General features: G+C 37.0%; 2 protein-coding genes across 2 annotated transcripts; one reads left to right on the top strand and one right to left on the bottom strand.

The window, feature by feature from the left end:
• Positions 1-5,010, top strand: LOC18439390 (serine/threonine-protein kinase STY17). The gene is made up of 5 exons (XM_088864324.1): positions 1-397; positions 599-868; positions 3,112-3,625; positions 4,162-4,304; positions 4,514-5,010. The coding sequence occupies exons 1-5, from the start codon at positions 197-199 to the stop codon at positions 4,718-4,720; spliced, it is 1,335 nt and encodes a 444-aa protein (XP_088720450.1). The 5' UTR covers positions 1-196; the 3' UTR covers positions 4,721-5,010.
• LOC18439391 (omega-amidase, chloroplastic) lies at positions 351-12,798 on the bottom strand. Its single transcript, XM_020670394.2, is given in 12 exon segments — positions 351-701; positions 795-818; positions 5,929-6,073; positions 6,148-6,230; positions 6,315-6,395; positions 6,510-6,525; positions 7,604-7,682; positions 9,027-9,101; positions 10,832-10,925; positions 11,133-11,357; positions 12,075-12,191; positions 12,577-12,798. Coding segments are annotated over 10 exon segments (957 nt in total). The 5' UTR covers positions 12,670-12,798; the 3' UTR covers positions 351-701; positions 795-818; positions 5,929-5,979.
• Between the last annotated feature and the right edge of the window lie 1,065 nt (positions 12,799-13,863).

Below are 13,863 nucleotides of genomic sequence, written 5' to 3'. Positions count from 1 at the left end.
TCCCACCAAAATCTCTCTCTCTCTCTCTCTCTCTCTCTCTCTCTCTCTCTCTCTCTCTCTCTCTCTCTCTCTCTCTCTATTCCCTTGCAAAGCAAACTCAAAGCCCTCTCTCTCTCTCTCAATATTCTCTCGGTATATTCCCTTGTAAAACAATCTCAAAACCTCTCTCTCTCTCTCTCAACGTTGCCCACCCACCATGAATAATAGAGAGGGCAATGAGCTGATCGCCAGGAGGACATTGTTCAGTCCAAGGGCCTCGCCTCTGCCTCAGTCTCCATCTCCAAGGCCTGTGAGGCGCAATCACTCAACCCGCAGATTGTGTATGTATGTGGAGGAGATCATCAACTCGATTTGCAGCATAAACCAGAGGCAACAAACATTAAAACTTCAACAACAGGTACATAGTCAATGGCAAACCAAGATATATCCATCGGTTTCAGTAACGAAATACACAACTGGGAGAGAGTGAGAGATGCCTGCTGCCATTACAGTGCATGAAATAAAACAATTAAGCATTAAATCAGCAATTTTCATTTCTCCATTGAATGCAACGCTTGCGAAGGCCTTAAGTTGGTTATATGTTGTTTTCTTTCTATAGCTGGCTGATAAGGATAGGCAAATACGGCACGAGAGAGAAATGAAGATGACATACAGGGCAAAGTTTGAGAGGCTCCAGGAATATCTCAAATACTGTCTACAAACTGCACAAGAAAACGGGTTCCTCAATATAATAGCAAACAACCAGTCGCATGCTTGTGACTTCAATCCAGAAACGAGCCCTGAACCAGACCCACCTCTCAGTGATCCCGAGTTATCATCTCTCAAGGATAAAGCAAGGGAGAATGGTTGGTACATCCAAAAACATGAGGTTAGTTACACCCAGAAACTATGAGTCACTCATACATGCATCAAGTAAAATAAGAATTAAGAGAGAGCACAGTACTAATAAGATAACTAAAAACTATGTTTGTATGCACGCACAGGGGGAGGCGGGAGAGAGAGAGAGAGAGCAGTAGTAGCAGGACAATTCAAAACCCAGTAGAAATAGTTATTAGTGTGTTTGTGTGTGCAAGAGAAAGAGAGAGAGAGTGTAGTGTGACCCCATGGCCTACAATCTTTTCGTCACAACAGAACATGCCAACCAGAATTACAAAAATGAAAGGCAATTTGCATGCCACGGTCACTATAATCTGTCTTTCATAGCCTAGTTTTAACCTTACCCAAAATAAAGAAGCTTTTGAATTAGGAAATATATACACTGAGATCATTTACTTTTGACACAAGGAGGTCACAATCATTGTTGACCGTTAGATTTGAAATCGGGTGATTGATGATGTGTCATTGTTTAGTTATAAAGTTCAAAACAAAATTTCTTGAATGTTGAGCTAAATTTTCATCTATTGGATTTCATATCCAATGGGTAAAAGTGATTGTGATGCCTTGTACCAAAAATAAATTGTCTCATAGTATACAATCCCTTTGAATTATATCAGTTTTCTCAGGTACTTCAATAGTTATCATACTTCTGGATTTGACTTCCATGGTTACCAATCAAAATCTAAAATATTTATATATTAAAAAAAACTACTTAAATTCCTCCATGCTTGCTCTATAACTCTGGGTCGTCTAAAAACTGAGTTGTTGCCATGAGAGGAAGAATGGCAAACAAACCATCTCCAGTTTTTTAGGGCAAGTAAAATCCAATAGACAACGGTATATACGAAGCCGTCTATCAGGTTATCATAATCAATCAATAAAATGATGGATACTTAGACTTAATGTCCTTTTTGTGTGGGACTACTTCCACCATCACCATCCATTATTTCAATAGATAGTGATGACCCATTGAAACATGAGTATATCATAGTCCACAGAATTATAGCCTACTCAACCTTTTTCAAAAAATATCAAGATATTATCACAAGAGTTACCAAGCACACAATGTTATTTCCAAAATCTTGTGATATAGAAAAGTTTCGTGCATGGATAGACACTTGCATGTGTTTAGGCAAGGATCCTATGGTACTTACACAATAAGTGTGGGACCCTGATCTCCACCAACAGTTAAAGAAACTCCCGAGATTTTTAACTTTGTGAATAGTCTATCATAGTTTTACCCCTTCATTCATTTTTTCAGGACTCTCTCGAGATAAATGAAGGTTCCAAAACTTAACTGAGAAATTCCTAGTAGTAGTCACCATTCATCAGTTTTTTTAAACACAAAATCAGCTGCCTAGGCAGCCAAGGGTCTGGGCGGCCGTCCAGGGGGGACCCTAGTCACCTAGGCAGCCCAGATAGAGAGGAGGCCATTTTGGGTCCTCTATGAGGTTATTGGGGGGTGATCCAAAGCCCCCATAATTGAACCTAAGTAGAAGAATTAAAAATGAATCATTACATACATACACGAGTCTAAAATTTTAATTTGGAAAACTAGAAGTCTAAAACTTTAGAAGATTGAAACTTGCCCAACATTCATTCAAAATTGTATGGACCATTAATTATTTACATAAAACAATCTTCCACTACAAGCCAATATGCCATAGTCCAATCCACTGTCCACATTGACCATCATATTCAGAATAGGAAGTCACAGCTCACAAAAATCCAAACTCAAAAGGCTTGAAACTACAAAACTCAGAGGTGCCACTTCTGAGTTTTGGACCTTTGCCGAAACACCTATTTTTCCACCACTTCAGGTTATACTATTCAATTTCCCAAAAAATGGAAAGCACCAAATTGTTTTTCCAATCTTGGAAATATCTCACAAATCAATATTTTGATGTGTTTCTCTCAAAAAAGTGAAGTACAAGGGGTTTTTTTTCCTCTCTGTTTTTTTTTGTTTCCATTTCGGTTTTTTTTTTTTCGGACCTTTAAAATTATGTTTTCTGCCCTTGCCTAAGGGATTTTTCGAGCCTTGAGCACAGTCATCGAGGTGGCCGCTTAGCGGCAAGGCTACTAGGCAGGAGCCTCTTTTACATGGCTGAATTAGGGGCACACATATGCCACTTCGGTCCAGAAGAGGACCTCAACCGCCTACAATGCCATGCATCAAACTCCAAGAAAATCACGCCAATTAAACTACACTTAAATATCTGCAAAATGCTAATGCAGATAGAGCTGCATGAAAAGGTAGGCCAAGGAAGCACAGCAGAAATCCACAGGGGGACATGGAGAGGGCTGGATGTTGCAGTGAAGTGCATAGACCCTGGCCTCTTCCATAGACAACCCGAGGCGGTGAACTGGTTTGTCCAAGAGCTTGAAACACTTCAACGACAACGCCACCCCTTCGTACTCCATGTAATGGGTGCTTGTCTAAATCCACCCAACAATGCATGGGTTGTGACCGAGCTTTTGAGTGGCAAAACCCTAATGGAATGGCTTCATGGTCACAAGGAGAGGAGAAGCACAAGAGATATACCGCTACCCCCATTAAGAGAGAGGATTAGAGTTGGAATGGAAGTGGCCCAGGCCATGAGGTACTTGCACGAGCAGACACCTAAAGTTGTGCATAGAGATCTGAAGACTAGCAATGTGTGCCTCGATGATTATGGGCATGTGAGGGTGGCTGACTTTGGGCATGCACGGTTCTTGCCAGAGGGTGAACATGCACTCACTGGAGAGACAGGTACAAGGTTTTGTGGTTCCTTAAAGAGGGTGGTTGATGTGCCTCTCTCTCTCTCTCTCTCTCTCTCTCTCTCTCTCCCAATCATTGATTCAAAATGCAGCCTGCCCAATGCCTAGGCAGGATGGGGGGCCTGGGCGCACCACCCCTGCCGAGGCAGGTGCCCAAGGGACTACACCCAACTAGGTGAAAAAATACCCATCGAGTGGGGTAATTTTGGTTTTTTTTTTTTGGATTATAAAAAATGCATGAATATGCATATTTTGTACAAAATATGTACCTAAAATAGGGTTATTGGACACCATTTGCCCCTTTTTAACCTAGGCCACCCAGAATCCGCCTAGGTGCTGGGTGGCCTAGACCCCCCCGGCCGTCTAGGTGCCGCCCAGCGTTTTTTGGAACACTGGTACCAATCCCCCTAAAGAGAAGAGAAAGGAAATAGGTAATATTTTTCGCAAACAATTGGTAAAGACTGCATGAGAATGCATAGTTATGAAAATGATATGTACAAAGATGAAGAAATTTTGATTACGCTTCAGGTACATATGTCTATATGGCCCCAGAAGTAATAAGATGTGAACCATACAACGAGAAGTGTGATGTGTTCAGCTTCGCCATCATATTAAACGAGTTGATCACAGGGCAACAACCTTATATAGACTCAACTTATTGCCCCACTAAGGTATGATTACTCAATACCCATTGGATTATGGTCTACCTTCTATTCAGGAAAGGATTTTTAGGATTTGGATATGGATGTTTGCTGATTTCCAAATCATAATAGCTCTCATATTTTGCTTGAGAATTGAAACTTCACTAACAACCTGAAACGCTTCCAAGAAGTTGAAACTTTATACCTAGCTTGTGACTAGTCTCAATTTTTACCCACAGATAGCCCTTGAGGTCTCTGAGGGAAATCTCAGACCTACTCTACCTGAGGATGATGGAACACTAGGAGAGCTCATCAAACTCATCTGCCATGCATGGGATGAAGATGCCTCTAGAAGACCGTCATTTGCAATTATCACCTGCCTCCTTAGACGTGTTCAACTTCAACTCACAGAGACCATCTACCCCATTTTAAGTGTACCAGAGTGAACATGCCCATGGGCTCAACTCCAGCTAGTCTTAGACCATCTGTCAGTCAAAACAGATGGTGGATGTTGCCTTGGATCACTGTATCCATATGCCAAGAGGCAATGGGACTCTATGTTGATTCACTCTCTCTCATCATCACAGATTTCTCAAAATTTCAAACAACGTTGTAGAGGAAATGGTGCTCTCTCAGTTTGTGATTCTAAAGGTTTTGTGCTTCCCAATTTATCCACTATTTCGATCAAAAACAGAGATGATTGATGAACTTTTCGATATGATAAATTAGTTGAATATAACCTTGCCCATATCCTTTCAATGCCATGCAAGCCCTCGGAGCCTGTGAGGGTGTCAAGAAACCATAGTTGTTGGAACTGATTCCGAATCTGAATCTATTTAGGAATCGGAATTGTGGAATCACCGCTGACTACAACATTTTTGTTCTCGTTATCAACATCCGTACAAGAGGAATCGTGGGAAATAAGATTCTTATTTTGTAGGAATCGAGATTCAACCAAAATGGAATTGAGATCCCTACATAGATATAATCGAGATTCGTAGTTCTACAAAATCGAGTTTCTGACCTATTTGGAATCGACCAATATAGAATCAAGATTCCTTAATTTATAGAATTGAGATTCCAATATTTTGGAATCGAGATTCTTAGGCATTTTGAATTGAGATTCGTAACAGTTTGGAATCGAGATTCGACCCAAATTGGATTAAAAATTCATAGCAATTTGGATTGGAGTTTTGACCTATATGGCAGCCGAGATTGGCAACCCCCTTATAATCAAGTATCAAACAGACCCATGTATAAATAGTGACAGATTTAAAAGTCAGTAGGAGATTACATATTCCATGAATTAAAAAATAACACACATGGATAGAGATTTTAACATTAAATGACAGTTGAAGATTACATATTGCATATAATTAAAAAATAACATATACAATGCCTTCAATACAGAACTTTCATTGCACGCTAATGGGAATATTGCCCAAAGTGAGAAAGAGGCCCCAGATGGCCACAATCTACTCCAAGTATACACCTTATACCCAAAATGGAGAGTAACAGTCAATAGAAAATTATGTATCCAAATTTTATAAAGAAGAATATGCTTCAAATAAATTGGACAGCAAAGTATGCAATAGAAAAAATAACTGCCGCCAAAGTTCCATAGTTAAAAGAGAATAACAAAACATACACTTACCAACTTTTAGGTTTGGAAAAATTCAGTGACTTGCAGAAAGGAGATAAATTGTTATCTTAATGGTCCTTGCTGGGTGTCTAGTCTCTCTAAATCCACAAGCTTGTATAAGTCTCCCCGCCTTTGTTTCTCAAGTGGGAGGTTGGTTCTGCAGAATATTTACATAACATGTGTAAGTTGTGACACGAAGAGAAGTGCATACGTGTATAATCTAAGATATACCTTCTCAGTTGAATCAGATAATAGTCTATCTCTGCTATGAGTGTTATCTCTTGGTACCCAGCTTTTGCAATTATTTCCCCAAACTGCAAGAGAAAACCAAAGTCCTACCGATCAAACACAGGAAACAGAAAATGTAAAATGCATTTGAGTCTCATGATTTCACTCACTGGCCCAACAAGGGTAGAATGGCCCCAAGCAACATAGCTGGCATCAACATCACAGGCAAGTGAGCAAGTGGCCACAAATAACTGCCAATCGAAATGCTCAACAATAAATATTATCCACAAATCTTAAGATCAGAAATATTCAGAGAGAAAAAAAAAGAAAAAAGTAGTCTGTCATTCAAGGTTTTCACATGATACCTGATTATCAGCAGCCCTAGAATATCAATTCAAAGAAAAACAACAATCAGTTTTTGAAAGAAAAAAAAGGAACAATCATCCAGAATTAGAACACTGAAAGCATGAGAGAATACAATGCAGCTCATAAGATCCTTCTTTTGCTTGCAAATTTCAAAGAGCAGCTCTTTAAAAGCCAGGACACCATAATTTGACCCTAAGAAATTTTACGACTTTTAAATATCAAAGTTCATTCTCAGGCAAGTCAATATGAGATTGGGTGAGCCAGATTTTGATTTGCCCACTTTTATGACTTCTACCTATCTCAATTTGTCTTTGATGGTGGACCTAGAACGTGAAAAAAAATGAGTTCTAAGCACTATCAAGTCACTTGGAGTTGTGTGGTCATCATTTGAACCTTCTTCACCTCCCAATGCATTCTTTACCACGTAAATATATAATTTGTACATTTAGAATAGGGAAGTTTACTGAAAGATACCAATTTATTATCGGAATTTAAAAACAATCCTCTATATTCAAATTTTACATTCAAGTCCACTTTTGGAGACTAGGTATTGTAATTTAAGTGTATTTTAATTTTATTTTCTATATATTGGATTAAGCTCAAATTTGGGTATCACACACCTTTAAAAATGATAAAAACTAGTTCAGTCAAATAATGACCAAAACACTATCACTTTTAAGAATTAATCACTGCATCTCTTGTAAGAATCAACCACTGTCTCTTGACAGCAGCACAAGCATAGAAGCACAAGCAAAGCAATTCAATATATTACTAAATATGTTTGATCACCTTCAATCTCCACAACGACATACTTGTCGTGTGCATGTAGGAGAATCCGACAACCAACACACTAAACACATGTGTCCACATGCATACAGGCATGGGAAATCACATGTCTTGTGATTTGGACAAGCGTATCCTAGATTTGTACCCACATAGTTTTTAATATGTATACACACGTATGCGTGGTACATTGTGTAGTATTAGACTTGACAATGTACCATGTCCTTGTACCATAGCCTGCAATGCATGACAAACAGATGTATACAGAGGCAAAAACCTAGATGGAATCCAGTGTACTACAGATTATTACCGGGCCCGCTGAATTAACTCCCATAACAACTGACCAGTACTCATGTTGAAGGCTCCAGGATAGCATATCAGATGAGCACCTGAAATCCAATTATACATTGGATTTATTAGGTTTTCAAAAATCAATCACTATAGAAGAGTAGATTAATTCGGCAGCAATTAAAAGAGAAAGAAAGCAAGGATTTTGTTACCATTTTTCCAAGAAATAGATATGCAAACCACAAAAAAAGAAATAGACATGCCATAATTAATGACTAATTTTGCTCTAGCAAGATATATAATTAATGGAAATCAGTGTTTTAAAAAGCGCACTGCCCAGCACCTAGGGGGCCGCCTAGGCGGTCCAGAAAGCCTAGGCGATGCGCCCAGGCATAGGCGGATACCCCTAGGCATCCGGGAACTTGCCTAGGCAGCCGCCTGAACCAGCCAAGGCGGCCACCCAAGGCATGCGCCCTACCCAGGGGCGGAAATGCCGCTTGTTGAGGGCATTTTTGGGTCATTTTTTTAATGCTAAAGGGGAAAATTATGGGTCTTAAGTTTATTTGAAACCTAAAATCCATTAGAGCGTATTTTAGAAAAAGAAAAACCTAAAAAAAAAAAAAATTCTACTGGGCCGCCCAAGTTTTGGGCGCTTTTTGAAACACTAATGGAAATACTAAATGATTATTAGTGGCCAGATATATAACTAAGGATTATGTTAGGATACTCATACATATGAGTATTCCCTTAATGTACTCACCGTTTTTGGACACTCATATACCTTTGTTTTGTAAGACAAAATTTTTTGAGTAAGGGTATTTTTCGTCATTAGTTGTAGGATAGATATTTCTTTAATAAACTAGTGCCATTGATTAGTGGTTAAGAAGCAATCATTGTTCCATGTGGGTGATGTTATCCTCCACTACAGTTAATAAATATTATTTTTTCTATTTTGAATTTCTAATTTGCCTTTGGATAATTAACTAAAATACCCCTAGACAAAAAGTTACTACACTATTGGGTACGGGTATTAAATGTCCAAAAATGTCGAATACATTAAGTAATACTCACATGTATGAGTACCCTAACATAACCCTATAAATAATAGACAGGGGTACACATCATAACTGCACTGGTTCAGCCGTTCAACATTTTCCTTTTCCTTCATATATGATTCTTCCTCATACAGTTTAATATTTCATTTGTCTCAACTAGTCTACACACTTCAGCAAAAGGAAGTTGTCCCATTTCACCGTCGCTGCCATCATCTCCACCACACAAGTACAAGCACAATAAAAAGTAAAAGCAAAGGAGAAAACATAGAATTGAGATTCCTACATAGATGAAGTTATGTTCAACTTTTAAAAAAATCATTAAATTTCTTGAAACACCATTTGAATCCAAGAACTCCACAACAGACGAAGTTTATAAGGTACAACAGAAACCTCTAGCTTCATATAGCATTGCCAACTCTGGAAAACGAATATCATGACAAATTCCTATCCCAATACGTCCTACATCTGCATTCAAAATTAAACAGCAAGTTAGTCCAGCTATCATGATATTCAAAGGCATTTAACTAATATACAAGACAAAACTATTGAATTATGGAACGATATGTGAAAAACAACAAGTAATCACTAAATTGAATAAGGCAATGTGACAAGATGCATATATCAAAAGATTTTAAAGATATTAAAATAGCTATGGCTGCAAAAGGATTTTATGAATTTTTAAACTTTTACAATATTGTAATCAACAATGGTTACATTAAATTAAACCAGTAGGAGTGTGAGCAAATTTCATTTAGCCCGCCCTAACTATGGCAAATAACTTTGAATGTGTTAATGAGCAAGACATAAATTTATCTAGTGACAACAACTCTCACCTCATTAGGAGTAACAGTAGAAGTATTTGCATAATTAGGTGGAATGCCTTCAATAGCAAGCTTAATATCCAACTTAGGGCCTGTTTGGATGACAATTAACTTTGCCTGAAATGGATTATCTTATTTAGAATTAATATACTCTTGAGTAATATTATTTCGTTACTTGTTTAGCTATCTAACAGTTTTGGCAATTTTTAGTTATATGGAGCTATTTTTGGCTAAAAAATGTGTGATTTTCAAATAAATTACTTTGAATAAAGTAACAACAGCTTTTCAAAAAGTTAAAGTATATGTAAAATTATATGTAAGTTTATCATGGATAACTTGATGATGAGCACTGCCAAACAATAGATAATGCATTATCAGGATTAACCTTATTGAAACAATGAATTATCAGTGCTAAGGAGTTTATCCAAATAGGTCCTTAATACAGTAGGATTCATAGCAGTAAAGAATAATACTTACCAAATAGTGATCCCTAACCTCTATTGCAATTCCTATTCATACCAGTGACTTGATCATGCCTGCTCTTGCCATGCCAGTTACACATTTGTCAGCTACATACTATTATTAACATGAGGACTAATTGCCAAAGGTATCTATCAAATATTGTACTCTCTAGATTTTCTTTGCACATAGCATATCCTCTAGATTCAAAATCAACTAAGTTTCAACCAGGCATTGTTTCTGAGGAAGACAGTGTCCCACGGCTTAGGAAAACTTTACAACAATACAAGGAACTACAAGATCATAAAATAATGTTGTTCTCGTTCTTGTTCTTCTTTTTTTTCTTTTTTTCTTTTTTTCTTTTTTTCTTTTTTTTGAGGGAACAGAATCATAAAATCTTGGGAGCGTTAAGGTGAAACGCTGCTTCACAACTACCACAGTTTCTAGTTCAATTAATTAACTCATTAGTAAGTCATAGAGTTACACAGGAAACACGAGAAAGCTTACAATTAATCAACTATTTCTTTTGAGCAATTCAACCAATATTAAGGAGGGGCATAACGGTGTTACTACCAAAGTTTCTAGTTCAATTAATTATTTCATTAGTAAGTTGTAGAGTTACACAGGAAACACGAGAAAGCTTACAATTGATCAACTATTTCTTTTGATCAATTCCTCCAATATTAAGGAGGGGCATAAGGGTGTTGCTACCACACAAATCATCTCATTATAGATAAAAATATCTAAACACAGTAGCAACTATCTGCATGTTACATTAACAAGAACGAAACTAACTGGCTAATCATATGTATAATGTGCGACATAAAATAAGCAAATTCATTAGGTTTCAACAACCACTATCCAACCAATTGGGCCTATGGTTGTAATAATAACCTTTGCAGTTTCTAGTGATACCTGTATCTACAATGGTCGGTTTCTCCCCAGCTGTTAAAGTATCAGATTCCCGGAATGTAATATCACCAGGAACATCAATGTCAAAGAGATGGACCTGCACATTTCACACCCTCCTAAGTACTAAACTTTAACCAAAGATCCTAAAATACATTACAAGAACATAGCTTACCATTTATTAAGAATGTAATAAAACAGGACATTGAAAATTCCGATAATAATTAGTTATAATTTTGAAACTTAAGAGTTATGACCATCCACAGTAGTACACAAAAACACTAAAACCAAGCTCAAGATATTTTACTTTTCGATGTTTAGCCATGAGTAACCCGTCACTGCCAAATATGCAACAAGAATTATATAACTGACCACAGCAATGCTCGGGTATCGAACCACCAACGATTGTAATCTCTCGACTACGAGCAACCTCTGACAACATTGATGTTGATGGAGATGCATCTCCACCAGTATCAATATCTTCAGCACATATACAGAAGTTCTCATCCGAATATTGACAATTCCACATCTCCTGTCACATAGGGCAATGACTCAATCATATGCATCATTCAAAAGTAAAATGGGATTTTGAGTAATTATCAATAAATGTGAGTGTGCGTAATCCATGAGTACATCAAAAACCTTCAGTCATTGATCATCACCATATACTGAAATAATGAGCAATAAGAAAATGATAGAGACATGGGTTTCTATTATGCTCTAGTGAATCAGATTCTCTGTTCATGACCATCCATCGTTTCAATGGATGGTGATGACCTAATGGATTAAAATGTTGGACTATCCATTCCAATGAAGGAGCATGAAGGAGAGAGAGTACGAAAGAAAGTGCATAATTGTCCAGTTGACTATGAAAAACCAAGGTCCACAAAGTCAGCACTATCCATTGAAAGGATGAATAGCGATGGAGCCCACTAGAACAGGGCAGCATGAACCCTATTAGCTGGTCCACCATCTCCATCGTCGTGCATCTTTTCAGTGAATGATAATGACCAGATGCTATGGTTTGCACAGTGTCCATTGAATTACAGTATATTTTGCCCTTGCTGGTATGGTTAAGGATTGAATACAGCTTAATCAAACAAAAAACAGCCATTTCTACATATCAGCATCATATATCACATCTCAGAAAACTATGAATGATAAAGCATGACCACAACTAACTAAAAAACTCCAGGTAAGTAAATTTTCTCTTTTTAAGTGATTCTTAACTCTAGGTAAAGAAACTTACAGGTAGAACTACAAGCTTCACACCCTTGTCTCAAACCTCTTCGATGATTTTGCGAGCATGAACAATATTATTTTCCTTATCCGGAGTAACTCGCAATTGGCATAGAGCTAACTTGAACTGATCATCAAATCCAATAACATTTTTCGGTCAAGTAGACCAGTGGAAATAATATATGCGTATATCCATAGAATGTCACATCTTTCATCCATTAACGTGTAATATAAACAAATAAATAAAAAATAAAAAGATGTGAGCTACAATATGAGATCAGATAATTTTTAGTTAGAAAGAAAATAAAAAATCAGTATAAATTCCTATGAATGATGCAACTGGTTTCAAAGCAATGAGGTTAGGGCCATTAAAACCCACTTCAAATCAAACTTACCATGAAATAAGTTTTTATAGAGAACAAAAGAGTACCAGAGAAGGGGAGAAAAACCTAATCGTGTGAGAAAAATGAGAACAAGCCCTAATTAAGTGGTGCAAAATAAATATTAAGTACCTTGGATAACCGAGCAGGAGATAGAGGGAGGGCAAGGGGAACCCTTGATGCTTCAGAAATTCAAGCAGAAGCCATCACTCCACAGAAGCCCATGAATTTGTTCTCACGGCGTTCAGTTTTAGGGCAAATGGGAGCGACAGAGTTGTGTGCAACTGCTGAAAAGAGAAAAAGAGTCAACGCTTTTTGAAAAAATGGCGGAACAAAAGATGGATGGAGCAAGAGAGAGAGCTTTTTTAAAAAATGGCGCAAACAAAATACGGATGGAGAGGGAGAGTCATCAAAACATGGATGTAAATGATGGTAAAATCAATGGCATGGGGAAAGCTTTCTATGTTCCGCAAGTTCTATGTTCCCCTTATCCAACTGTCCATTTTTCAATGGAGGGCTAAGATTGTCTCAATAACAATGTCTTGTTTCTACATTGTTTTTTTAAAAATATATTTTTTTATTTTTATTTTTTTATAAACTGATTTGACACCAAATTTTGAACGTCCATTCTTATTTTAACTATATTAAAATGGCACTCACAAAAAATATAAAAAAATTATTTTCAATAAAATAAAATAATCAAAATATCCCTAAAAGTTTCAAAAGGTATTTTGGCCATTATTTTTTATCAAAAAATTATTTTTAATATTTTTTTATAGGTGCATCCCAATGAGAAGATGGTACGCATCAAATTTCATATTCAAAACAATTATATTAAAAAAAACTAAAACTAAAATACTTTGAGACGTCAGATCTAAGATCAAACGGTGAGTGGCTCTCTTGATAAAAAATGGACGGCTTGATGGTAGGGAGAACATAGAACTTCTATGTTGTAGAGGGGAACATAAAAAGCTTTCCCCAAATCAATGGCCTAAATATTTCTTTACAAAAAAAATGTCACTTTTATTTATTTTGTTTTTTTTTTCACATTAATGATTGTAAAGATCAGGATTTTGAGATGGATGAGTAACACAAGAAGAGATAGAATTCAAAATGAATCTATTCTGGAAAATTTAGGTGTGGCACCCATCGACAATAAAATGCGAGTTAATTCAAGTGTAAAGATTGCAAATGGCAAAGAGTAAGCTCAAAAGGATGTGGTTGGAAATAGTCCAAACATATATGGGGACTTAGGGTCTCGCCTCACTAAGGGTATGGCATTTAACAAAACAGATTCATGTAGCTGACCCCAAATAATCAGAAAAAAATTATGATAATGATGATGACACATTAGGAATTGTATATTTTTAAAAATCTGGGTCAATATCACCATTATCATAAGAGCTATTTCCCAACTAT

Source organism: Amborella trichopoda, chromosome 4, assembly GCF_054954075.1.
Source record: "Amborella trichopoda isolate Santa Cruz 75 chromosome 4, AtrichopodaSantaCruz75HAP2 v2.0, whole genome shotgun sequence".
NCBI classification, from domain to species: domain Eukaryota; kingdom Viridiplantae; phylum Streptophyta; class Magnoliopsida; order Amborellales; family Amborellaceae; genus Amborella; species Amborella trichopoda.
The sequence above is the reverse complement of the archived record's forward strand: the minus strand, read 5'-3'. Positions and strand labels throughout refer to the sequence as shown.

What these genes read in the sequence shown, in the direction of transcription:
- LOC18439390 (XM_088864324.1), top strand. Translation starts at nt 197, where the DNA reads ATGAATAATAGAGAGGGCAATGAGCTGATCGCCAGGAGGACATTGTTC. An exon ending in TGCACTCACTGGAGAGACAG is followed by an intron (nt 3,626 to 4,161) that starts GTACAAGGTTTT and finishes ATTACGCTTCAG; the next exon opens with GTACATATGTCTATATGGCC. An exon ending in CAACTTATTGCCCCACTAAG is followed by an intron (nt 4,305 to 4,513) that starts GTATGATTACTC and finishes TTTTACCCACAG; the next exon opens with ATAGCCCTTGAGGTCTCTGA.